General features: G+C 43.9%; 1 protein-coding gene across 8 annotated transcripts in view; it reads left to right on the forward strand.

Annotated features, from left to right (window-relative positions):
- Positions 1-27,588, forward strand: part of GRIP2 (glutamate receptor interacting protein 2) — a 223,587-nt gene that overhangs the window by 170,206 nt on the left and 25,793 nt on the right. For 4 of the 8 annotated variants that reach the window (XR_004537330.1, XM_033925935.1, XM_033925930.1 and 1 more), the window contains exons 2-14: positions 2,316-2,484; positions 3,536-3,616; positions 7,931-8,066; positions 9,914-10,059; positions 10,924-11,010; positions 11,468-11,543; positions 12,886-13,031; positions 16,394-16,541; positions 18,211-18,380; positions 19,498-19,542; positions 21,909-22,028; positions 24,108-24,254; positions 24,526-24,712. Coding sequence is in view for 7 of the 8 variants with exons in the window: in XM_033925935.1 (XP_033781826.1) it covers positions 2,316-2,484; positions 3,536-3,616; positions 7,931-8,066; positions 9,914-10,059; positions 10,924-11,010; positions 11,468-11,543; positions 12,886-13,031; positions 16,394-16,541; positions 18,211-18,380; positions 19,498-19,542; positions 21,909-22,028; positions 24,108-24,254; positions 24,526-24,712 (1,658 nt within the window). In the remaining variant the exon portion in view is untranslated. The remainder of the gene's footprint in view (positions 1-2,315; positions 2,485-3,535; positions 3,617-7,930; positions 8,067-9,913; positions 10,060-10,923; positions 11,011-11,467; positions 11,544-12,885; positions 13,032-16,393; positions 16,542-18,210; positions 18,381-19,497; positions 19,543-21,908; positions 22,029-24,107; positions 24,255-24,525; positions 24,713-27,588) is intronic. The other 4 variants (XM_033925931.1, XM_033925934.1, XM_033925932.1 and 1 more) reach the window with 1 other exon arrangement.

Consider the following 27,588-nt stretch of genomic DNA (forward strand, 5'->3'; position numbering starts at 1 on the left):
CTTGATTTTGACCTTGTACTGGTATTAGTTTGTTTCTTTACCCTTCTTTTATACTAGTTTGTAAACCACTTAAACTTCAACCCTGGTTTTTTTGTTGTTGTTAAATCTTTATTCATTTTTAAAGCCAAGACAAAGTGCAACATATTATCATACAGTTAACAGAATAAAAAGCACTCGAATTCATAAAATATTATTGTACGTACATATCCTCCTTCCCCCCCTTCCCGAGTTTTATATTTGCGGTATATTAAATAAATTGAACTTGAAGTAAAATCATGACATGGAGAACCTTTATTTGACAGAACTTCCAACAATGACTCGAACAAGGGCCCTTTGGGCGATAGAACTGGAAGACAGCTAGGTTAGGAGAGACTGAAACCTGAAGGCTTGGTGTCAAATCCACTTCACATCAGATCATTATAGCTCCCAGAGATGCCATCGCTTCAGCGAGGGCCCGTTTGCCCATGAGATGAGGAACTCCGCTTGAGGTTTATCCACAGAGTCAGTGACAAGACTGTCATTCAGCCAAGAGACGTGTGTACCAAGAGGTCGATTAAAACTGGAGAGTAATCATTAGGTCTTAAATTGTTTTCTATAAACATGAATTATAGTAACAAGGCTAAACTGCGTTTGGCTGCCATGACTTTATTAAGTCAGTAAATATAAAACTGTTACACTGAAGCAAGAGTTAATTCTTTTTGGGCATCTATCTATGTCGATCAGCGTATTTCACCTCCTAGAACAGCTTTCAAAGTCCTAACTTAAGGGCACTTTTGGTCTTTGTTCTTGGTAGAGGAAGAGAGAGATCCCTAAGATATGGGACATCCCCTTGATTCAACTGCAACTCCTTCATGTCCTCCCATGGAGACCCCATCTGCTGGGTTTTCTCCTTAACAAAATACTAATGGAAGAGGTCTTTATTGGTTGCCTAAGAAGGCAAGAATTTTATTCAAAATTTTTCTGTATTCTATATAAGATCTTATCTGGAAATTGCCCTGAATATCTTTTATCCCATTTGAAGTTTTACTGCTGTCGCTGAGAATATAGTATTATATTCAGACGCAGAAATTCAGCTAGAAATTCAACAATAAACTATTGTGTGTACCGGGATCCTTGAATTGCCGCTGGTGTAGCATAACACCTTGCAATCCTCATTAGGCCCGTGTAAGCATAAGAAACGCATCGGCAAGGGGGGACGAGTGATATTCATTTTATAATTAATTCAAACAATTAAACTTTTAGATGAATAATAATAAATTTAAATGACTAGTATAAAGCCAAAAGAAGAGGTCAAGTTTTACATGGGACTAATGAGGATTGCAGCCGCAAGGTGTTATGCTACACCAGCAACAGTCTGAGGATCCCGGTACACAATAGTCAAGGTTTCAAGGTTTATTAAAATTTGATATCCCACCTTATCCAAATTCAAAGCGGTTTTAAAAATAGCAAGTTTAGAGCAATAAATAAATAAAAACATAAAAAAAGGGGCAAGAACTAACTCAACGGACATAAAGACGTAAGACATAAACAGACAATAAGATTTAGACTAACTGGAACGAGAGGAAAAGGGGAAAGAAGTGCAATATGTAAAGAGCAAATAAGGAACAAACAAAAAGGAGGGAAAACCAGTAATTTATTGTTGAATATCTGTGCCTGAATATGATATGCTGAGAATAGAGGCCATTATAACCAGTGATGTAATAAATGTGGGGGGGGGAGCAGATTGCCCCGGATGTCATCATCTCACCTGGTCCTTCCCCACCACGCACACACCTTCCTTTCCCCACTTCTCCAACTCTTTGCAGGCGTCAGAAGCAGCTTGCACTGGCCTCCGCTCCATCAGAGAGAGAGCTAAGGCCAGTTCGGACAGCATGTTGAAGATGCCGCTTGGGCTGACGAAGTTAAAGAAGTACGGGGGGAATGGAAGGAGCATGCGCAAGGCAAGGGGGGGGAGGGAAGAGGATGGGGAAGCGCCACCACCCTGGATTCCTCCCAACCTTGCAACGTTTTGCTTTTCAAGCTCCAAAGAACTGGAAGATTTTTTGCTCTTGTTTTCTTAATTCTCACAATTATTTCTTCTTTAGGAGAAAATTGAAAAACTACCATTTTGAGATTTATATTATGCTGAAATTGTTCTTCTAAATCTGTGTGCTATAATTCCCAAGTTAGTTCTCTTTGGTTTCTCTGAACTGTTTGAACTTGATAGCATTAGCAGTATATAAGTATGATTGTATGAGTTGTATTGTCTTTGCAAACGTGGAATAACTTGATTCAAATTTTGAAAAGATATTCTCCAAATCGAAATTTATGGTCAGAATCAACTTTCGAGATTAATTGAGGAAAGGAATCGGGAAGTACACTATAAGAAGACCAGAGGGATTGCTGTATCAGTGACGGGTCCAAGACTTTGGAACTCAATGAAAGGGACATTAAGAGTTTGCACAGATGTCAAAGCTTTTAAGAAACTACTGAAGACCTCTGTGTGTGAGATTCTTTCTTCCTTGATCAATTAAATATTAGAAACTAATAGAGCATCCCTATATCAATTGAAGATAAGCTGATAATTTTTCTTGATGTTTTTACTGGATAATGCATTATATACTTTTATGTATATATTAACTGTTACCCGCTTAGTTAATAAGCAGGATAGAAATTTTTAAAATAAATAAATGCACTGGGATTTGGGCCTAAGATTCTGGTTGGCCAGGTGCCTAAGGCCCCTCCTACAGGAAGGGCCTTAAGCGCCTGGGCCAATCAGGCCCTTAGGCCCCTCCCTGATGCATCCCATGATGCACCGGGAAGAGGCAGACCCACCATTGCAGCGGAAGCAGACCTGCCAACCAACAATTCCTAGTTAGGGGAGTCCGGGAGGGTTGTGGGGGGTGAACTATCGGGGGGGGAGGGGTTGCATGCACCTAAGTAAAAGGTTCCCTTAATATTTCATAAGCTTATGGAGATGATATTCCCAAAGGAGAAAAGATTCTCTCTTTAACGCTTTAAACTAATTTTCTACTTAAATTTTGTAGCTATTTTACTCTTATTGTATCTTTGAAAGATTTTAGTATTGCAAATGCCAAGATGGTATTCCTGATATGTATAGTAATAAGAAATGATTAAACATAAAATTAGTTGTGCAGGTTCATGAGAACTGTGAGAATGGTGAGAAAGCCAAGGCGTGTTTCTGGCCCAGTATCGTGTGCAGCGGTGGAGACAAACTGGATGGCAAGTTCGAGTTCAATCGTCTTTATTATGGAAACCTTTTTTGATTGCGAGCACTACTGAACGGTTGCTGTATACGTGTCAGCTTTCGGATTTATCATCCACAACATTCCCAGTTGTTAAAGATTTAACTTTAGTTCTGACACAGAACCGATATGTGAAACCAGCTTAGCATTTAGACTCCTGACTGCAGGCCTTAGCGGCCGAAATACAAATCATGTCATGTCTTATTATCATCCATTGGTTTCCATAATAAAGACGATTGAACTGGAAGTGGCCAAGTTCTCAGGGGTTGGTTCTCTTTTTGTGTTTACAGATGACAGCCCTTACTCAAAGGGGAGCAAAGATTTGGGAGGAAACGATACCACCCTGGTCTCCAGAAGACAAAGTATTCCAGGTATGTGAAGCTGAGGGTGGCTTTGCTTTTTTGTGCTTTTAAGAAATGCAGGCTCTGGGGTTGTCTCGGAGAAACACGGTGATCTAATAGAACCTTAGATTATGGGTTTTGCTAAAATTTCTTTCGTAACTGCATGAAAAGCGATGTAGCAGTGCAGACCCATCCTGTTGAATGTGTTCTCCTGGTATTTCGCGAATTGGTGTACAGTTTTCATAGGTGTTGAAGACAAACATGGAAAATGTGATGTAGGCCTTTGGCCTGAATCAAGATGGAGCAAAAGAACAAAAAGATTGTGGGACAGAAGATCGGATGTACCCGTTTGTAGTTTAATAAGCGTCCAAATAACTTAAAACCAATCATCTTAAAATCTATTTGCAGAGGGTGTATACAAGTGACCCACAGGATAGAAATCGAATAATGTTTACAATAAAAATGACCCAACATGGGTCATTGGAGTCTTGGAGCCTCTTAACTACTTGGATTTTTTGTGACTTTAACGTTTTTGTATTTGACTGTATATACCAGGGGTCTCCAATGTCGGTCCTCGAGGGCCGCGATCCAGTTGGGTTTTCAGGATTTCCCCAATGAATATGCATGAGATCTATTTGCATGCACTGCTTTCATTGTATGCTAATAGATCTCATGCATATTCATTGAGGAAATCCTGAAAACTCGACTGGGTTGCGGCCCTCGAGGACCGACATTTGACACCCCTGGTATACACCCTTTGTGGATTGTTTTTAACACCTCCCCCCTTTATGAAGCCATGTTAGGCTTCTTTTATCACCTGCCACAACGGTAAAAGCTCTAACACTCAGATTTCCTATGAGCGTCAGACCTAATAATAATAATAATAACTTTATTTTTGTATACCGCCATACCCAAGGAGTTCTAGGCGGTTTACATTTGAATACCGCCGTGGCCACTGATTAAAAAAAAAAGCCTAATTCGTCTTCATAAAAGGGGACCTAAGTTATTTGGATGCTTATTAAACTACAAACAGGTACATCCGATCTTCTGTCCCACAATCTTCTTTTGTTATGCTGCTTCATTCCTTTGTAGAATCTCTTGGTGCTATTTGGGTTTTGTTGTTCTGAATCAAGATGGCACATCCAGTTCCCTATTCCTTAACTGACTCTTCCTAGCATGGAGGACAGACTGACCTGCCAGATTTGACAGGAGAATTTCCTTCTGACTTTAGGGAAGACAACAGAGGAAAGTATCCACCTAGTGACCTCAATGGGGTGGGGGGAAGAGAGCAGAGGAAGGTGTCCACTAGTGACCTCCATTGGTGGGGGAAGGGTCAGATCCAAGGACTTTGCTTCCTGTGGACTTGAATGTAATTTGTGCACTTCACAAATGGTTTTATTTCAACTCGACCACTGGCGTCCACCAGTTCTTTTTGGCTTGGTTTTTATGGGTTTTTTTAATCTATTTCCTTCTAGCTTATGTGTTGAGTTCTGCCTCTCCGTATCCACCAGGACCCTTTATGTTACTTGGCTGCTCAGGTTTGCCATTTTCTGTTTTCTCTCTAATTTAAACACCTTGAGGTTTCCTTTGATGTAGGGCCTCCAGGGTTGCACTCTCCTCTAGCGAGAGGACAGATGCAATGGTTTATGGACTTTTCCCTCGGGGAAACTGTCTGATGTATTTTTTTTCTCATTTGGACTTGAATTATGAAATTTTGCCACTTCTCCCTCCATCTAGTTTCCATTTATAGAAACGCAAAGACCCTTCTGTTTGAGCTTGTGTAGCTTCTAGAGGTGTATTGTGGTGACTTAGACACATTGTTTTCCTTTTTTTTATGCTAAACACTTATAGACTTTTTTTTTTTTTTTCCGGCCCCTATCCCCATCTTAAGACTTCTAGATTTTTGTTTGCGGTGAAGACTTACTTCCCATTTGTCAGGTGTACTTTGGAGAACTCAAGTTTTGCTTAATGAAGGAACACACTGGGAATTGGTTCCGGTTCCTGCGCTCTTAGGGCCTGATTCTCAAAACACGCATCCTGATTGCAGGCAGCGGTAGGCGTTCTACCACTGTCTGGCAACCAATTGGGACGCACGTTTTTAAAAACAATTGTAGCACATCAACAGAGACATGTATGGACGCTTAAGCATGGCCAAGGCGGGGCATGGGTGTGGTTTTGCCTGGAAGTGGCCTTGGGCGTGCTTAAGCACCCCTACATGTCTCCATAGGCGCAAGACAGACATCTTGAATGTAGGCCTTCATTTAAGGTGTCTGTTCAGCGTTGTAGACGCAATTCTCTGTAGGATGCCAATGCGTGATTGACATGTGATCGGCGGCTGCTTCGTAGGCGTCCACCAAGATTGGCGTCCTATAGAGAATCAGGCCTTTAATGTTTGTGTAGGTTCTACTTTAGTCCTGGGGACCCCAAGACTAGTTGGTATGTAGTGTAGTTGAGGATTTCCTACTCTACTCATCCCTCCTGCTCTTTTCCGTAACTCCCTCTATTGCACAAAGTTTATTCATGGAGCCTTAGGGCAGATCACACACATCAACAGATTTATTTTTAAATGCTTGTCAAGGCTAAATGATACCTCAGCATGGGACTGATATATTCACCATAGGGGAAATTCTGCCCTGAGATGGAAAGACAGTTCAGATAAGACATTGCCAAGTGATGTCTGCTATTTCCAGTACAAACTGTTCCTCAGGCTGGCTGTTAATCGATCAAATCAGGCAGTCGGGGATAATGGACTTAGTGGGTGCTAACTTGCAAAGAAATGGTGGCTAGTTGCTAAGCAGAAGCACATCATTGGCTTGTAGATGTCACACCAGGGTTCTGTAAAGGTCAGGGTTCAAATTCACATCTGTGGAATATTCCAGAAGGAAAATCATTTGAAAGGGCTATGTGCAAAGACAATGTGGCTCAAACTTTTTTTAAGTTCCAGCACATTAAACGGAGCAAAACCAACAAAAAATTAAATTTGAGAGTTATCTATTTAAAGTTCTTAAGCTATGGATGGGTAATTGTAACAAGGGTGAAACTAAAGTAGATAGAATAGAATTGCTAATCAATGCGATGGAAGTGGAGTACAAATTAACTCAAAACATGGCTCAATAGTCGACAAGCAAACGCGCATTTCATCATCCATCATCTGCAGGCGTTCTCTTTTTTTTCGATTTAATTGGACCAATCACGTCAAAGAATGACGCTTGTCTGAGCAGTTGTATCCTTGCGCATAACATTGACTGACTCTTGCGTACGCAATGTACATGTCATCTGTTCTAGTGTATACTTATGAAGGAATTATTAAAATTAAAGCGAAATTCTGGAATCTCTCGTGGCACTATGCTAAGACTTCCAACCTGTATCTTAGCTTCTCAAAGAGTTTAGGCAGAGATTTGGGAGCATTGCACACAACTAACTGCTTTTCCTCTCCTGAATGCCTTTTGATTTTGTAATACGTGTTTAGGCTCTGAAAAGAGAATGTAGGAAAACCTGCATTGCACATAACCACAGGCGGCTGGATTTAGGGGCCTATGCTCAAAAGCTAACGCTAACATGAAAGGCAACTAGCACGCACTTGCGAAGAATGTTCAAAGGACGCTTAATGAAGGAAAGATTGGCCACAAATTGTATTTATGATATTAAAATGTGCAGATGAGGATGGAGCTTGCAGGAATGGGGCAAGGGCAGGAGAAAAACTCGTGGGGATGGGGAAAAATTTGTCCCCGTGTCATTCTCTACTTACAAACTCAAACCCAACATCCTCTTCAAAGCACTCACCCAAAGCATTTTTACTACTCCTTCGATAATGCAACGTTATGCTAAACCGCTGAGGCCTTGAGGACGTGTCAGTTGGGGGCTAGACATTATTTTCAATGGTTATGGTTGAGACATTGCTTGAGCATTTCACGGTGTATTGGTGAGGGTTGATGACTCGGGAATGCGTAATCTTTGTCCAAAAGTCTTCTAATTTTATCATTAGAAACTTCAACAAGCATCAGATTCATTGAACAGCCAGCTGGGTTCCTTCTCTGACTGTGGACAGGTGACAGTGTGGATTTCCACCTTCTGGCTTTACATTCAGCCCCTGAAGCAGCCCTGGAGGGGGGAAAACATGGCCGTGTCAGGCTTTTAGAGTGTTTTATGTTAACATATCTTCAATAAATTTTATATCAGTTTTACCATGTTCTGCTTTGTATTTTTGCTGGCCAGAGCAGCTTGAGATGAGCTTAGAGAATTCTGATTCGTGCAGTTTATTATCTGCAACTGGTCGCCATAAGTGTCTTTATGAGCTTTTATTGTGGTGAAAGCTATTTATGCCAAAATGTTTTTTGTTTTTAGAGGAATTTAGAGGCGTTACCTTTGTGGAGCTGATCAAAAAAGAAGGCAGCACCCTCGGTCTTACTATATCTGGTGGCACGGACAAGGACGGCAAACCCAGGGTCTCCAACCTACGGCCTGGCGGTCTTGCTTCAAGGTGAGGGGAGCCCACTTTAAAAACATTTTATCAGGTCGGGTACCCTACATGGCAGCTTTCAGATTTGGTGGCAACAACCTGGAAAGCATGAGGAAGTCTTTACAAATTTAAGTACAGAAATACAGCTATTTTAAAAACTTTTTAAGTTCACCTGATGCTCTAGGCTGCCCCTGCTAATAAGAAATTTAAAGCTAGTACCTCCTGTTGTACAAACCTATGTGGCATGGTCTATATACAGAGGTGTCCAGGTCTGGCAATGAGGGTGATTGCCATAGAATCTCCTGGGAGTTCAGCGTTCCATCCAGGCAATCCCCCACCCCTACCCTGAGACCTGGCCCTTAACAGGTCTTTCTCACTCATTCTGAGACACTTCCTGGAGGCATAGCTAGCCAGGTTTTCAGGATTGCCATACCAAATATGCAAAATATATGTATCTCGGCGATGCACACACTGATCTCACATAGTGAGGTATTCCAGATTGCCGCAAAGACACATATTTGGCCAAGTAATGCTCCAGGATAGATTTGAGAGGCAACAGTTATGAGCAGTGCTGGTTAGGTAGAAAAATTGTGCTGGTATTTAGGTGTAGGCCAGTTCTTGGAGACCGAGCTGCAAAGCAAGTTGACCATCCAGGACCACCTGCGGTGGGAGGCTTCGTATAGGGTTACCAGACGTCCGGACTTTTCAGAGGACTGTCTGGGTGTCCAGACAGATTCTTGAAAATCAGCCAATCATCCGGGTTTTCAAGCTCGGGGCCGCATCCGGAGGGCCTCCACTCACGCGCGGGTGGGACACCCCACGCATATGTGTAATGTCATTCCATCACATCTTCACATGCTTGGAGGCCCTTCTGACGTGGCCCTGAGCAGGAGGAAAGAGGAGAAGAGGTTTGGGCGTGGTGGGGCTGGGATGGGAAGGGGTAGGTCTGGATTTTCGACCAAAATCGGGTATCCCGAGCTTTGCACCCCTATGGCAACCCTGCAAAGACCGTGCCGGGCCTCCTACAATGATAAAAGCATGTTGTTTCTTTAAAGCATTGGGGAATTTAGTTTATTGACCTCAATATCTTCTACTGCAGTCATAACATGGTAAAAGCAACCGTGGAAGTTTGTAGGGGGAGGATGAAACAGCAATGGAGAACAGGAGTATGCTTTCTCCCCCCACATCTTGCTCACCCAAATGGCTCCACATGCATTGATATTGCATTGTCTCCTCCTGCACAGGGCAACCCTCTGCTTCAGGCAGCATGCAGGGAGCAGGGGAGTGAGGCTGGAGTAGATGTCACACCATGCACAACATGTCACACCATGTCACAACATGCACAAAAAGCCCCTCCTCTCTTGCACCTTTTCTGACTGCTGGCTGTATATTCATATTGATATGTGAAACTTCTGTTATACTGCTTCTGTCCTTTCTACTTTTACTTTGCTGTACCGTATGCCTGGAACAAACTGCCTGAATCGTTACAGGCTCCGTCTCTGGCAGTCTTCAATTCCAAAGTCCAACCCACCTGCTAAGCACCAATATCTGTCTTCTCCTTCCCTCTGTAATTCCCCCACCAGAGCACTGAGTATTGATGCACCTTCTTGTCCAATTTGACTGTCATAACTAGATTGTAAGCTCTTTGGAGCAGAGACTGTTTCTTCTATGCTTTGGTGTACAGTAACGTTATAGATTATGATAAGTAGTAGTAATTAGCAATAACAAGTTTCTGAGATTTTGTTTCTACCCCATTGAAACTTTAGGTGGTAGTTCTGGTAAGCTAGTGGTTGGATACCAGCATTTCATGTACCCACTGGTCCTTAAAGTCCTCCTCCATTGTGTGTTTCTATCGTATCATTTTTCAGAAGTGATCAGCTAAATGTCGGCGACTACATCAAGTCTGTGAATGGCATTAACTTGACCAAGCTACGCCATGATGAGATTATTAGCCTCCTGAAGAATGTAGGGGAACGGGTGGTCCTGGAAGTGGAGTACGAACTTCCCCAAACTGGTGAGTATATGGCGCAGGATGGCACGCTATAGGATCTGGCCTCCTCAAGTGCATTAAACTCCCCTTTCATCCATCTGATCCCGGTTTTAGAGGTCCAGAGGCTCTGCTCCCTTTCTGAAGGTTTAATTTTTTATCCTGGTCAAGGGGACCACGTTATAAGGTGAGCTTTGAAAATGGCAGCCAGAGGCTCCGAAGTTTATGCACCTGAGAGGGAAATGTGTGAAGACGTTTGTTTTTGCACGTGAAAACCAGAGGTTCGACAGGGAAACGTTGAAATGAAGCTGCTGAAGAAGCATGAGGAGGTCTGGTCCTAGAGCTGTTAAAGGGTGAAAGTTTTCCCTGGGGACATTTTATGCTAAAAAGAGTCATTTTAAGCTTCATTAGAGAGAGCTTTTTCTTTCTGGAACATATTGTGCTGAGCTTATCAGCTTCTAAAACCTACCACTTAACCTAGCTTACGTGTGTTATGTCAATGGTTAATTAGGGAACTTCATAGATGTGTGTCCATGCTTGGATATTTGGGATCTAGCAGTTTCTTCCTACCCTCCTGCCAACCTCTGCATAGTCCAGCCATTGCAGTGGCTCCTCAGCCAGGATCTTAAGTCTGACCACTAGGTGTCGGTGTTGTGTAACTGCTGAAACGTCCCTTGCGGGGAGGAAATGCTTATGAAGTTGGAATCACGAGTCAGATAGCAAATTCGGGTCACTCTTTCTGACTACTGGGCTGGCTAACATGGACATATAGATTTGTTTAAGAAACGGTTTATTGGCTGTGCTAATGAATGACAGGGGAGGGAGGGGGTGGGGGGTATTTCCCCGTGTATAAGAACTCTTTTTATCTATGTTGTGTGTTCTTTATTCCAGCCCCTGAAAGTGGCTCTACCATGATTCCAAAGACCATTGAGATCTCCCTGTTCAGAGAGGGTAATGGTTTTGGTTTTGTGATACGAGGTAAGTTCTGGTTCCTTATTCAATGAGATTTGCATTTGGTGGTGGTGGTGGGAATGAAAATTGATGTCTCTAGCAGAGTTCCTTGGTGGGTTGTTTAGTGTTTTGTTTTGGGGGGGGGGGGGGGGGTTGGCCAGTGGAATACCAGCATTGCAACTCTCTTGAACTCATTCTGAGGCCCTGAAAAACAGAGGTTGAAATATTGTGAATACTGCAATGCCAGCACAGGTTATGCAACCGTCCGCACAACTGCATCTCCAGAGTGGGTGGGATTTGAACTTGTGACCCCTTGATCAACAGGAAGAAAAGTTAGTCTGGAAACTAAACCCAATTGGACTTTTGCTTTTTAATACATGTAAACCTTTCCAACCTGGATTGAGCTTCCTTCAAGGCAGGTTTTGGGAAAGAGGGAGGCACTGAGTTCTGAGAGCATGAAATAACGTGTGTGGCTTCTTTGTAGGGGGAGCCCATGACGACTGGCACAAATCACGGTATTTGGTGGTGACTTATGTCAGGCCAGGTGGACCTGCAGACAGGTAAAAGTTTTATTGAAGGACAGGGTTAGATAGAACCAAGAGGACTGGATGTCCAGATTGAGCAGGACATGTCCTCTTTTTAGAGGACTGTCCAGGCATCCAGATGGGTTTTCAAAACCTGGCACTTTGTTTTGAAAACCATTGAACTTGGGGCCACATCTGGAGGGCATCTGCTCATGCACGTATGCGTGTAACATCATCAAGTCACATCTGTGCATTCGCAGATACCCTCCCGATGCGGCCCTGAAGAGACGGGGTTTGTGTGGGGGCAGGGCTGGGACAAAATCCGGTAACCCTAGGCTGAGAACCACGGTTCAAATTCACTTCCTGCTAATAATCTGTATAACCTTTCAACGAGGTCACTTAACAGGGGCATTTTCAAAAGGCTGTCCATGTTGGATGTCTGTCTTGACGTGAATTTTCAAGCAGGATACAGTTTGCATAGGGGGAAAAACGAGGAACACGGTCATCTGTATCAATGGCTAGGGAGACAGCCTGGAGCTAGTTTAGGGGACTGTAGGCCAAAGGACTTGAGTTCAAATCCTGCTTTTATGTTTGTTTTTGTAATTGCGAGCCCTCCAGAACCGAAAAATACCTTCTGTACACTGCTTCACTTGGTAGCCTTCAGGGGCAGTGGGGCGTGTCTCTTTTCCTGGAAGGCTCAAAATTTAAAAATAAGAGGTGAAGTGAGATTTGAACCTGGGTCCCTTCTTTACAATCCACTGCCCTGTTCTGTTAAGAACACCCATAATATCTGAAGCTGTCTCAGAGCCTGGTATCCCCTTCTTTCAGGTGAGAGGGAAGGGGCATTAAGGAGGTGTCATGCCTTAATCCCACCTTTTCTGTAACCTGGATGTTCCTGAAATGGGTCTAAATAAGGATGCCCTTCTTTTTAGACTTTTGATCATGTTTCAGGCCCTCCTTAGTCCCACTCAAAACATTCTCCCTTGCTGTTTGGACATACTGCATCGCATTACATTGGTGTCTTCTATCCCACCAATGCCTTTCAGTTCTAGGCAGTGTTGGACGTCCCTGTTCTGCTTTTGCTGAATCAGGGTTTGGACATTTCCATGCACGTGGACATCAGTTTCGGCCTTTTGAGATGCCATACGCTTTGAAAAAGAGCGCTATAATCTTCCTTTGCCCAAGATATTCACTTTACATTTTAAGGCCTTTAGGGAAAGGACCTATCGCCACTCGTACAGCTGGGCTTATGATCAGTAGCCATGCAGCAGAGGGTTGAGAGAGAGACATATTAGAGCACCCCTTACATGGCATGCGTTGTTCCCTGTGGATAGGACAAACATTACTCTGCTTGACTTTAATGCTACTTTTCCTGCAGGGAGGGGACCCTGAAAGTCGGGGACCGGCTGCTAAGTGTCGATGGTATTCCACTTCATAATGTGATGCATGCAGATGCTGTCAACATCTTGCGACAATGTGGTCAAGAGGCCATCTTCCAGATAGAGTATGATGTCTCTTTCAGGGGTAAGGACAAAATCTGATAATCCTAGGCTGAGAACCACGGTTCCTGCTAATAATCCTCATGACCTTTCAACGTTTAACCAGCCTTGAACTAGATGACTACAGAGGACCACTAATGTTTTTTTTGCTAAAGCTAAGGTATAGCACATCTTTGAGATGCAAAGAGGAAAGGGGTCTCATTCCATGGAAGGGGTTCAGTAAAGAACACAAAAAGCAGTGACCAATGCGTTATGGGGTATGTTCCAGAAGACACATATGTACTGTATCTACACTAGAGGAGAGACGGGGGAGATATGATACAGACATTTAAATTCTTGTAAGGTTTTGAGCTACTCCTTGCAGCTTCATTTGTTCATTAATAGTATCAGAAACCCGTTATCACAGAGTGGTGGGCAGTGGCGCCCCCTTTGCAGTTACGCTGCTTGAGAAGTTAGGCGCTAAGGCCCGAATTCTGTAACCAGCGCTGTTTTCGGCGGTGGCTTATCACATGTCAATCACACGACGGCGCCAGGTACGGATTCGTGCCTCGGGCAAAGGTAGACGCTGGAAATGTACTGGCCTACCTAGGATGTGAAACGCGCCTCTGGAGATGCTTTAGGCTGCCTAACGCCACTTCCGTTAGCCACACCCACGGTGGCATTAGACGGCCTAAAGCACCTCCAGACAGTGGCGTAGTGGGGGTGAGGGGTGCCAGTGCCCCGAGGAAGACCATGCCAGGGGCGGACCGCCCTTATTACGCCACTGCCTTTGGAGTCATTATTTCGGCGCCAGTAGGTACCTTGAAAATCCTTTTAAAATGTCAGTGCAGCAACGGTGTGTGTTTTGTTTTGTTTTTTTACTGAGTTTCGACAGGTACTGGTGCCTAAAAAGTCAGCGCCAGCTAAAAAATCCGGGCCTAAGTGGAGTCACGTGTCAATTAGTTGCAATTATTTCCCATGATTGATTTATTTCAGTGTTTTTCCCTATCTGTCCCAGTGGGTTCACAGTCTATCTAGTGCCCACTTAGTTAAGTTAGGCGCAATTCTATAACTCGCCTGTCAAATTTTGTGCGTTAGTTGCACTCGTGTTCAGGGAATTAGGCAGCGTTTGTTTGTATAGCTATTGAAACCACGTTTCCCAGTTCTTAGCTGCAGTGGAATATGGATGGTGGCCATAGTAGTCCCAGTTTAGCTGTCTCTTGCCAAATTATATTATGAGCATGTAGATGAATATTTTATCGATTAGGATTATTTTAATTTTCAACAGATGACTTCCGAGTTCTGCCCTCAGGGGATCCTTGCTACCGGGCTCAGCCTTTTGGGCTTGGGGTATCTTGACCCAGCTAAACCTCCCGGGAATCAAGCTGTATTTATATGAGCTCCGATGGTGTCATTTTCTATATACCCTGATGTATGGGCTGGAAGGTATCCGCACACACTTTTTTCGGTTTAATGAATTTCCTCAGCTAATTAAAATATGTACTTGATTTCACTTGTTACGAGAACACATTGAAACCCCTCCAAGGCACAGATTCATCCACTGAGCCAGAGCCAGTAAATGAAAATTGATTGGTTTCAGCTGTGAAAACACTCCATTTGCCCTCCATGTCCTGTGTTTTCTTAAATTTAATTTGGATCTAACAGCCTGTGTTAATCATTGTTGGCTAATTTTGTTGTGTTGCCGACTTGTTCTGACCCCACTTACTGAAAGCAGATTGGGGTGGACTCAGGATGCCGAAACATTTTTGCCTCATGGGTGACTTTCCTAAAGTATACTTTATTTTTATTTAAAAAAAAAAATATATATATATATATCTCATTTCATTTGAGTGCACTATTTGGGGGAACTTTCCCATCACAGACATTTCTGGTGTTGGCCTATAATTAGATTATGACATAGTTAATTGAACCTTGGAATATTCAGCAGATCGTAATTTCAGAGCATCAGGTTGGGGTGGGGGAATGGATTTTTAAAATTCCTTAACAGACTTGAAGAATTATTGAGACATTTGGGCCTAGTCACTTTTCCTGCATCCTGGCCCAGGACAGGTGGGGGTGAGGAGGGGTTGCCACAATGCCGTTATTAAAAGGAAAACTGCTACCGACAAGAGACCAGAGTGACTTGAAAAGCTAGTTGGTGGTTGACCATTCATTCTAGTGAAATGTTCCGGAAAACAGGTCTGTGAGGTAGTGTACCTTTTTTTAGCTATCCAAAATATTTTATTGGTCTAATATTAGCAAAGTGAGCAAAGTGTTTGTAATGGTTCTGTGCCTAGAAAGAATAAGGAATCAAGGCTGTCGGAGCAGACAGTGTCGAGACAAAAGGCGGAAATAAACACCAGATGGCCAAGTATGAAATGGGAGAATTTTTATTCTCCATGTTTTTTCACCATCTGCGTCCCTTTGCATGTATGTAAAATTCTGCCGTGCCTGAGTATTTGAGAACCGATGTAATCAATTCTTATGAGCGAATAAGTTTTGTTTTTTCCTCCTAAAGGTTGCTTAGCTATATTTCTTGCCTCTAGTGGGTTATGCAACAGGATGAACTCAAGCTTTTTCTTTGAAAGTAAATATTGTTATAAAACCAAGGTCTTGCGTTAAGGAGTTCTGTTTTAGGATTATCGTAGTGCTGTGAAGGAATAGCCCTATTCTTGAGTACCGTCTAGATCGGTGGTTCCCAACCCTGGCCTGGGGGACCCCCCAGCCAGTCGGCTTTTCAAGATATCCCTAAAGACTATGCGTCAATATAAACAAAGAAGATAAAAATGTGCTTACATATAATTTCTTATAACTGTTTTAATAAATATGTTGTCAAATTAATACTCATAAATGATTCAAATCATCATACCGTAAGCCACAACCCACACGATCACAATAAGAACCCTTCTCTCCACACTTGTAAAAGAACAACTGACTAAAGTTTATCAGAATCTTTTGATGATTCAATGTTCAAACTCCAATCTACAATCTGCCCAAAGGCAAATCCACTTTCCCTTGTTCTTCCCTTTAACCACTCCCAATCTGAAATCTCCACGAGCCAGTATGTCAAAGCTTCGTTCTCAAAGTATTATCAGTCATGCGCGACACAAGCCTGTGTTTCACTCCGAAGGCGACATCAGGAGCTGTGACGAGAGGCAGTTAGCATTGCCTACTTAATACCAACGTATAGCAGCAAAACGGGAAAGGATTTCCAAACCAGGTCCACTGAGCGGGAGCGACCAAACGGAACGTTCGCCACCCGATTAATGAATATGCCTGAGAGGGATTTGCATACCTGTCACTTCCATTATATGTAAATCTCTCTCGGGCATATCTTGGAAACCCTCCAGGACAGGGTTGGGAACCACTGGTCTAGATGGAAATGACGACTCTTTTATCCTCTTTTAGATGTGGTCACCAGTGCCTCGGGCAATCTGTTGGTGGAGATCACCAAGACGCCAGGCTCTACGCTCGGGATCTCGCTGACCACGGGTGTGCACAGGAATAAACAGGTCATCGTCATTGACAAGGTCAAGCCTGCTAGTGTGGTAGACAGGTAGGAATGTGCCCACGTGTATTGGGGGGTCAGCACTGAGGACCCAGTCCAGTGGCATAGCGAGGGTGAGAGTTGGTGCCCCCTCCCATGCCCCCCTTCTGAATATGTGCCCCCTTCCATTCCCCCACACCTCTAGTTGTTCACCGCCGTGAGCAACAAGATCCCGTTGTTTCTCCCTCTGACGTCGCATCCTATGTGCGGCACCTGGAAATGACGTTGGAGGGAGAGATGGCGCACATTAAGTTGTTGCTTGCGGCAGTGAACAAGTAGGAGGAAGGAGAGGCACGGGGTGGAGAGGAGGAGGGGTCCCGGCATCCCTCCCCCTACCTACGCCACTGACCCAGTAACGGCCTACAGTCTAATTCCTGCGTGCAGCACAAGGGCTTGGAATAGGTGGCTTCATTTGGAGTATCAAGGGGCATCTTTGTGCCTTGGCTGCCCAGTTCTGCTGTGGGGAAGGCTGCTGGGTATTTCGTGTTGTGGTACTGTGCTTGTGTTCATGTTTGCGTGCACATAGATGTGTCCATATCGCCACAGATGTCTGCATTTTCTGGCTTGTGCATATGTATTCTGGCACAGGGTTCATTGGCTGTATCGTCCAGGCAGGCATTGCTGTGCCACGTAAGCCGAGCATGGGGCTGGTTATTTAATAAACCAAGGTGTGCCAAGTATTTTAAGAAAGGGTTTGGTTTATTTATAATCCGCCTTTTACAAGGTGAAGTATAGCAACACATTCATAAATATACACAAATGAGATTACAATCATTTTACAAAAATTAAAACAGCAGCAAATTACATGACAAACTGACATAAGATGGGATGGGAAGAGGGGCTTCAATATGCCATGTCTGAATCTGACCCTTCAGGACAAGTTGTATGTGTGACTTCAGTGTCTAGACCAGGGGTGTCAAATGTGGGTCTTCGAGGGCCGCAATCCAGTCGGGTTTTCAGGATTTCCCCAATGAATATGCATGAGATCCATTGGCATACAATGAAAGCAGTGCCTGCAAATAGAGCTCATGCATATTCATTGGGGAAATCCTGAAAGCCTGACTGGATTGCGTCCCTCGAGGACTGACATTTGATACCCCTGGTCTAGAATCTGATTTCTTTGGCCACTTGGTCTTTATCTATTGCCCTCTATATGCTTTACTTTGAAACTCTGCCAAGATGGACAAATACAACCCATAGCCTAAAACAGTTTCATTTGTCTTTTTAGCCTTCCTGACGCTGGGAAAATTACATAATTTCAGAACGACTGTGGTGGTGGTTGTGACATCATTCAAAGCCCAAAATGTGTACCTGTTGATGACGTGCTGATATTTGGGCATCATGAAAGGTTGACATTTTAGGTGCTGATGATGTCATTGAAAGAACCACCAGTGAACTAGGGGGCCTATTGCAGGATTTAGGTGAAATTAGTTCTTTGGACCTTTGTTTCACCCCTCCCTCCCCCCACACACACTTTGTTTTGAACCTCTACTAGAGTTAAGATACAACCCTACCCCGCCGTCCATTCCTCAAATTCCCAGTCAGTTCCCAGTGTGATCCTCAAGAAAAAGTCTGCCTATCCCTTACTCCCACAGTAGACGTCTCCAAGCCCTTCAACAATTCTGGAGTTTAGCACGTAATTGTTGATAATGAAGTGTATGCCATTTATACCCTCCAGATGTGGGCTTTTGCACCCTGGGGACCATATCTTGTCCATTGATGGCAACAGCATAGAGCATTGTTCATTATTAGAAGCCACTCAGCTCCTAGCCAACATCTCGGAAAACGTCAAGCTGGAGATTTTCCCTTCACACCAAAACAGACTGCCACTGAAGGCCCCAGAGGCAGGTGAGTACCTTTGTGCAAGCTTCTCCAGACAGGCCCACATTGGGTGCCAAGATCCTGCCAACAGCAGGTACTAGTACTAATTCTTCCAAGAACAGTGTTAAGAGAGCCAGGGCTTTTCACGCCGATCATGGGGCTTGAGGGTTTCATGTACCTTCATGTGGGAGTCTGTTAATTATTTGTCTAACATTGGCCTTCAACTTCCTTGAAGATCAGGATAAGTGGTTTTCTCTGAGTTCTCAAAATCTTTTAAGGATGGAAAGGCTGTAGCAGATTGGCCAGAAAGTGGCTTTTATCCTTATTATACAATCAACCAATAAGTTGTATTCTGGTGGATTCGCATGGTGGGTATGTGAAACACAAATGAAAATACACTGTAGACCCCATATAAAGGTGATGTTGGAGTCCGAGACATTTGAGCACATTATCAGGTTGAAAGTTTTTATATAATAGAAAAAGAAGGGGACAGTCCAACCCGTGACCATGAGCGAGATCCTCTGTTATTAAGCTGCATTACATTTCTTTATAAAATTATATTTATCTCTTTTCCTTGGAAAACTTCATTCAAGATGGTGGATAAGCAACTAAAAGCAACCAATATTCTACAAAAGCATAAAAGCTGATCATAAAACCATTGACAATTAACACACAAACATTGCATCATGAAGCTTCACTTCCAATTCACCTTTCTTTTCAGGCTCGTGTGGGTACAAATGGTATTTTAGCCCCTTATGGCCTTGTTATAATGTACTATTAAAGCCCCTAACTCTCCATTGCCCCAGGTACAAATTGTTCATCTAGTAATCTAAATTAAACTAAACTAAACTAAACCTTGGGTTTGTATACCGCACCATCTCCATAGTTGTGGAGCTCGGCACGGTTTACAGGAATTGTAATGAGAAGGAGCTCCATGGAAGGGCTAGATGAAGATCAGAGGGGAGAAGAATGTTAGAGGGCTAGGATGTCAGAAGAGGGGGGAGTGTTAGGTTTTGGAGAAGAGACAGGTTTTCAGATGTTTACGGAAGGGTTTCACAAATGATAATGCAGCAATAATAGCAGCCTGTACAACCCTGAATGCTTTTTTTTTCTCCATTCTCTTGCTTTCTGAAACTACTAACAGATGATTTTGTGAGGACCTTAACACCCTTGAAGAATACACCTCCAGGTATTCCCATAATTTGCTTTGGTCTGTTATTTTCCAGTACCCTGCATGTCGAAACCAGCAGCATAAAGTAACTGTAAGGCACTGAAACCTGAGGCCTAATATTCTCTCTCGCCTTATGACTGAGTCATTAGGCTTCGTTCTTGTATTTTTTATAATCCGCAACTTTCTCACGTATTTGCCAGATCCATGTGGAGCATTAAGTAGTATAATGAATTTCCAACTAATGCCAGAGAACCGCACTGCCCCGACATTACAGGCGGCATGGGCCAGATTTAGCACATAGGTGTGTAGTTGGGTGAATTTGCCTAGAACGGGCCTACTCAAATTGCTCGAGCACTGGTGGAAACAAGACCACACCTATGTTCAAGGAATGCTCTCTGCCACATACACCAGTAATTTACATAGGTGTCTATCCATATGGTCAGATTTCTGAAATGTTCTCCAAATATTCCCAGGCTTAGCTTCCCTCCCCCTCCCCGATGAAGGCTCCTACTAAATACATAAATGCCGCAATCAACCTGCCCATTGGATGAAGCTGATGGTTTCTCAGGTAACCATCTTACCCTACTCAAAAACACCTCCCCAGCTCCTGACAGCTCCAGGGGTGTTTAAAAATGTGCTTCCTGTGTATCTGTGAGTTTAGGTCTTTCTTGGAGCAGAGGTTTGAAAGAAGCATCCCTATAGGCCCCCAAAACTCGTGTTTGTGGCATCTTTCTGCTGACCTTTGGGAAGGTATTGTAGCCTACAAAGACCTGCAGATGTGTCGCACTGCACGTTTTATGCACCCCTCAGGATTTAGAGATGCTCATAGCCCAGGGAAACTGGTTGTTAATCAGTTGGCTCTACCTTGAGTTGGGAAGTGATTAATGTAAAAGCAAGCTCCTGTGTCATTGGATTTAATTAAATTTCTGCTTAACTGTTCCACCCATCCCTGTCTCAATTTCACCAGCTAAACAGGAAATGAAACCCTGCCTGGTTTTCAGCGCAGCTGTTTGCAGATGCCGCTCCTGCCCTCCTGTTTGTCATCTTGGCTTCGTTATCGAAAGTGTCTTTAAGGGAAAGGGGGGAGTTGATGACCGGGGGGGGGGGGAAGCTGAGAATGAATGTTCATAGACAATAATTGCAATCATACTCCAGGGCTTCAAAACTGTATGCTAAAAGAACATTGCTTTCTCGTTCACCACTTCTGCCTGGGTTCAAGGAGGCTAACCTAAATACAAACAACCCAAGTGGTCTGAATAACAATTACTCATACAAGAGGCTATATCCCACTAAATGCGAGAAATACAAGCCTATTTCCAGAGTATAGCTTTCTTATTGCCACCCACCTGCCCTACCTCAAAGGCAGCAGAGTTAAGAGTGGAGCATCTAATCCTTTGCATATGGCATGCTCCTCCTTGAACCCACTCATACAAGATGCTATATCTCACTAAATCCGAGAAATACAAGCAAAAATTATTTATTAATCCAGGAAAAGGCCTCAGAATTGGAGCCTGCGCAAAGTCCTATCATGGACTAGACTGTCAGCGTAGTATTACCACTCCATGCTCCAATCATAGGCCAGAAAAACCTGGAACTTGTAGAATCTCTTAATTTAAATATTAAGATTTTCTTTCCCAGAATAAGTTTTGACAATGATGGTATAAGTCAATTTAGAGAACTGTGCAGCCATTTCTACAAAGGGTCACAAAGTGAACTGGGGGAGGGGTGTCTGGTGTCTTCTCCAATGTCTTAGCATCTTCCATTGCTCTGTTTCCCCCACCCCCATTTTACATGACCCTGGAATCCCCATTGTGTCACATTTTGGGTTTATTGTGGCTCTATAGTCGCCTTGTTCAAACCGCAGAACCTCTTTGCTGTGACTCGCCATGGGTGAGAGCAATCTTCTCCTCTCCCACCCTTCAGTTGTGCAAGCTACAGCAGATTGGTTACATCAATGATGGCTTCTGGGCTACATGGCTGAATATCCTGCCCTTTTGTTAGTAGTACATGTTAGCCAAGTGGTAACCCTTTATTTGGCCTTGTTGCTCAGAAGCAACATGTGTCTTCTAGGGCTCTTATGGGAGATCTGCATCTCCAAAGGCCTGTTACTTGGCACTGTTGCTCTTGTTCAGCATCAAGTTACGTAAAGCAGCCATTTCACCATCTGCCAATTAAAGGGTTAAACTAATAATTCAGTGGTAAAGGAGGGGGATTAGCGAGGGGAAAGTTATTTTCGATTCCATCTGCTAACCTTTGAAGTTAGAACTGACCCAAGGAGTGATACCTGTGACATTTCACTGGCCATTTCACCACTTGGCATGCAATCAGTTGACCACCACCACTTTCTGTGTCATTAACAATGGCTCTCTCTCTCTTTTTGACAGTCAAGGTTCAGAAAAGTGACCACTGCTGGGACCCCTGTGTAAATTACTGTCACACACATCCTCCAGGGAACTGCAAGACTCCCACCTGGAGCTCATCTTCTACCCAGGACTATTGCAAATGTGAGTTTCCTGTGTTAAGCCTTCCCTCACCCTACAGGGCTCAACTACAAGGATTCAAAGTGCTCTCCGTTGCTCGTCTATCTTGCGTTTCAAGCTTTACCTTTGCTTCAGCAGTTGAGCTCCGACTCTACAGACTTCTCTGATATGTAGGAGATTATCTGAACAGATCTCTGTAACGTTCACAAAGTATCTCTTGTGAAAGCCATTAAATCTGGGCAAAGCTTTTTCCACATCTTTTGCACTGTTGTTCACTTTTGAGTACCCCCTTAATGACACTGTCCTCAGAATAAAAGCAAAGGGCACCTTCTTTCTGAACGGCCCTGTTATCGTCAAACAACTGGGCCTGTGGGTGACCTGGTGCAACACCTAATGATTCTCTTAATTGGGCCAAGATTTTACTGAAGCTTCACTGGCAAATGCACAGGTACTAAGCCTCTCAGTGGAAAGGAGGCTCTGGGATGAGGGTGCAAGAGGCTAGACAGAGTAATCTGAGGAGTTCCTTTATGAAGAGTGGTAGATGCAGGGAGCAACTTTTCAGAGGAGGTGGTAGGGATCAGGACAGAAGCCACAGAATTTCTGACTGGAGATACGACAGAGGTCTATAAATACTGAGTAGAATGGAACAGGTAGATGTGAATCGCTTGTTTACTCTTTCTAAAAATACTAGGACTAGGGGGTAGGCAATGAAGCTACTATGTAGATTTAAAACAAACTGCAGACAATATTCTTCATTCAACGTGTAATTAAATTCTGGAATTTGTTGCCAGAAAACATGGTGAAAGCAGTTAGTTTTGCAGGGTTTAAAAAAAAGTTTGGATCACTTCCTAAAAGAAAAGTCCATAAGCCATTATTAAGATGGACTTGGGTAAATCCACTGCTTCTCCCTAGGACAGGGTTGTCAAAGTCCCTCCTCGAGGGCTGCAATCCAGTTGGGCTTTCAGGATTCCCCCAATGAATATGCATGAGATCTATTTGCATGCACTGCTTTCATTGTATGCTAATAGATCTCATGCGTATTCATGGAGGAAATCCTGAAAACCCGACTGCATTGCGGCTCTCGAGGAGGGACTTTGACACCCCTTCCATAGGATAAGTTGCAGAAATCTGTTTTGTTCTTTGGGAGCTTGCTAGCTACTTGTGACCTGGATCAGCCACTTTTGGAAACCAGGATACTGGGCTTGAGGGGCTTTCGGTCTGTCCCAGTATAGCAACTCTTATGTTTCTCTGTCATTATTTTCTATGTTTAATTTTCACATGATGTGATGTGGATGATCTACCCAGTTGTTCATGAACTGGGCCTCATCCAATTCCTATGGCCAGTGGGATCATTACATCTGCTTCTTCAGCTCTTCTGTTGAGAGAAAGGGTAAACCTTAGTGGGAATGGTCTTACCTATGCTGGTGACTCCTAGTACCTTGGGATTTCTTGGAATTTGAATTTGATATACCACTTGGACGAGGTATATTAAGTAGTCTACAATCGGGTACTCAAGCATTTTTCCTTATCTTTCCCGGTGGAAGATTAAGTGACCTGTCCAGGGTCACAGGGAGCAGCATGGGGTTTGAACCCACAACCTCGGAGTGCTGAGGCTGTAGTTTTAACCAGTACGCTACACTCTACTCTGCAGGGTGAGAGAATACAACTGTGTTGGTGAATAGAAGACTTCAGAGCCCCTCAGCCTTAAGGGGAAAATTAGCAGTTGAAATAGATTTCATTTGCAGTGATCTGTAACCTCTTTCTGGCATTTATAAAAACCGTCACACTCTATATGGATGCCAGAGAATACTATATTCTATTAAATCAGAGATCAGACTTCAAATGTTGAAATGTATACACATATGACCCCTGATCCCAAATAGTGGGAACCTTTTTTAAGCCACATATTCTCTGAGCACATGTGACTAAAAATGGTTCCCACTATTTGGGATCAGGGGTCAAATTTCAATATTTGTAAAAACCGTGCCAGCTGTTTCACTGCTCCCTGTAGTCCAAGCAGCAGTCACAAAAGGTAGAAGCATTGTTTCTTCTCAAGTGGTCCGTGTTAACAGAAGTTTTTTTTTTTGTTTTTTTTTATTACAGCTCTTGTATCTGCCAATTTCTCGTCACTGAATGCACCCGGCTTCCCCAGCCAGAACTCAAACACGCTACCTCGAACCACACATCCCATGAGCCCTCGAGCCACCATGATGAGGAGGCGTCAGAGGAGGAAGGAGCATAAAAGCACATGTAAGAGAGCTCCTTGAACCCCGGGTTGAGTGCTCTTAAGCTAGGGAAACTTGAGCACCGTTTGAGACCCAGAGCCTTGTAGGCCTTCAGCAGTAAGGTCACTATTGAATTAACAGGTGCAATTGGAAATTCCATTGCAGCCTCTGTAATAAACTGGTTTTGTGTGTGGACTGTTGTCCTATATGGAAAATGTCTGAATGTTCAGGTTCTGAAACATTTTGAAGGCCTGTGGATTAGGCCTAAGAATACCATTTTTTTTTCCTGGTTACAGTATCCTTAGCTTCAAGCACAGTGGGCCCTGGAGGGCAGATAATTCATACAGAGGTTGCCGAGGTGACTCTAAGGGGAGACCCCTTAAATGGATTTGGGCTTCAGCTCCAAGGAGGAATTTTTGCCACGGAAACCCTTTCGTCTCCACCTCTCATTCGGTTTATTGAGCCTGACAGCCCAGCTGAAAGGTAAGAAATTTAGCTGTGCAGGTAGTGTACCTATGACTTTGGTTTTTTGAGGGGGGGGGGAGGAATGTCCTAACCTCTAACAGTCTGTTTAGACAATGGGTTTACTAGTTTTAAAAGCTGTTGTATTATTTGACAACTTGGTAAAAAGACATTGAAGACGAGCTGGATCCTGACCTTTTAAGGAGGAAAAATGGAAGACAGGGGTTAAAACGGTTCACCAGTGGAGGAGGAGAAGAAGGCCAATGCTGTAGCACATGGTTTCTCAGCCCAGTTCTTCTCCATAATCACCACCATCAATGGGCTCTCTACTACGCTCTCTTAAGCTTCCGCGGCTGGTGTCATGTTTCTTGCCGCGTCTAAGTAGAAAGTTGGACTTGGGAGAGTCTTTGGACGTCGTGTACCTGGACTTCAGTAAAGCTTTTGACAGTGTCCCACACCGCAGGCTGCTAAGCAAGATGGAATCGATGGGGTTAGGAGAGACACTAACTGCATGGGTCAATGATTGGCTGAGTGGCAGACTTCAGAGGGTGGTGGTTAATGGTACCCTCTCTAAAACATCGGAGGTGACCCAGTGGAGTACCGTAGGGCTCGGTCCTGGGTCCACTCCTTTTCAACATATTCATAGGGGATCTGACTCAAGGGCTTCAAGGTAAAATAACACTATTCGCCGATGACGCCAAACTATGTAATATAGTAAGTGAATGCAGTTTACAGAATTATATGGCGCAGGACCTGCTTACATTGGAAAGTTGGTCCTCAACCTGGCAGCTAGACTTCAATGCTAAGAAATGCACCTCGGAAGCGGAAATCCATGCAGGATGTACTTCTTGAACGGAGAAACTTTAACTAGGACTTCAGCAGAACGAGATTTAGGAGTAATCATCAGTGCAGACATGAAAACTGCCAATCAAGTGGAGAAGGCTTCATCTAAGGCAAGGCAGATATTGGGTTGTATCAATAGAAGTTTCGTCAGCCGAAAGCCTGAAGTCATAATGTCGTTGTACAGGGCCATGGTGAGACCTCATCTAGAGTACTGTGTGCAATTCTGGAGGCCACATTACAGTAAAGATGTGCGCAGAATTGAATCGGTTCAGCGGACGTCCACCAGGATGATCTCGGGGCTCAAGGGTCTCTTGTACGAAGAGAGACTGAACAAATTGCAGCTCTACACTCTCGAGGAACGTAGGGAGAGGGGAGACATGATCGAAACATTTAAGTACCTCACGGGACATGTCAAAGTGGAAGATGATATTTTCTTTCTCAAGGGACCCTCGGCCACAAGAGAGCACCCGCTCAAACTCAGGGGCGGAAAATTTCATGGCGACACCAGAAAGTATTTCTTCACAGAGAGAGTGGTTGATCATTGGAACAAGCGTCCAGTGCAGGTGATTGAGGCAGACAGCGTGCCAGACTTTAAGAATAAATGGGATATCCATGTGGGATCCCTATGAGGGTCAAGATAAGGAAATTGGGTCATTAGGGCATAGACAGGGGGTGGGTAAGCAGAGTAGGCAGACTTGATGGGCTGTAGCCCTTTTCTGCCGTCATCTTCTATGTTTCTATGTAAGTAGGTAAAACCAGCGTTTCAGCCATCATGCTGTGGCTTCCTTCACACCCTGAAGAAAGCCATAGCATGATGGCTGAAACATTGGTTCTACCTACCAGGACACGGCAAGACTCGCAAAGCAGCAACAATTGGACAAATCCATTCAATGTGGCTCACGTCGTAAACAAAACAATTAGTCCAGAGATGAAGAAAAAGAACATCCAAAAATTTCCAGCTCATAATATGCGTGTTTTGGAAGAAGTATGCGCTTAAACTCTTCCAAAACGGTTGGTATTGGCATTCCCTGAACTCAGACAATATAAATATGGTATAAGATACGCATATTTGCTCCTTATTCATCTTTCACATATGGATACAGATCATAGAAGTCCATCTGGTATCAGCTACAGAGCCCCGTTGCTGGTGTCACCGATCCGCTTGCCATATACTGGACGCAGTATAATACATTTCTGCAGCGAAATGCTGGGATAGCCACAATTTGAGTAAGAAGATGAGGAACAGGAGAAACGGTCTTCCTATCCCTCAGGACCACTGTGTGCCAGGTCACTGCGTCGCACTTGGGGGAGGTAATGTGCTGCTGTTTTTAATTAGTTAGGGAAGGCAGGGACATGTCCTCTTTCCAGTTTGTTCATGGAGTATAAAAGGCACCCAGCCGATCAGTTGAAAGCGCAGGCCAAATTAAAACAAGTAGCCATTCAGCCCTTCAGAGCAATTGGAGCAGGCAGCAGCTGCAGGGCCTGACCCCAGAAGAACCAGGTCGTTTCTGCTGTGCTCTGTGCCTTCCTAATTCGCTTAGGCAGAACGTGAAACACAAGATGGGCTACGTGTGTTTTTGGGGTGGGCGAGACTCTTAGCATGATTCGCAGGGAGTGAGGCAGGTTTGCCCTGGCTGCTTCAACTTGTTTTTCACGTTTCCCCCTCTGGTTTCCTTTTCTGCCACCCTGAAATAACTGATGGTGGACGTGTGGGTGGTGTTGGCTTTCCAAGTGAAATGGTGCCCAGGGTTACAAGTAAGTGGACGTGGTTTACAGGAAGATAGTTGCACCTGGAGTTTGATGGCTTCTCTAAGCTCTCTCTCTCAAAATTGAGTTGTTCTGACCTGCTTCTCATGTAGGTTTTGGTACTGTGCAAACCCATCTTCTGTTTGGATGTTATGTGATTTGTAATAGGTTCTAGAAGTTTCGGAGATATTTTGCAAAGGGTTCTGGTAAGGTGGTGACAGAGACTTGATTGACCTCCACTGTGTAAGGCAGAGGTTACAAGATCTGAATCCAGGACTGTTCTAAATCATGGAATTCTAGGTTCTGCT

This window comes from Geotrypetes seraphini, chromosome 17 (genome assembly GCF_902459505.1).
Source record: "Geotrypetes seraphini chromosome 17, aGeoSer1.1, whole genome shotgun sequence".
NCBI classification, from domain to species: domain Eukaryota; kingdom Metazoa; phylum Chordata; class Amphibia; order Gymnophiona; family Dermophiidae; genus Geotrypetes; species Geotrypetes seraphini.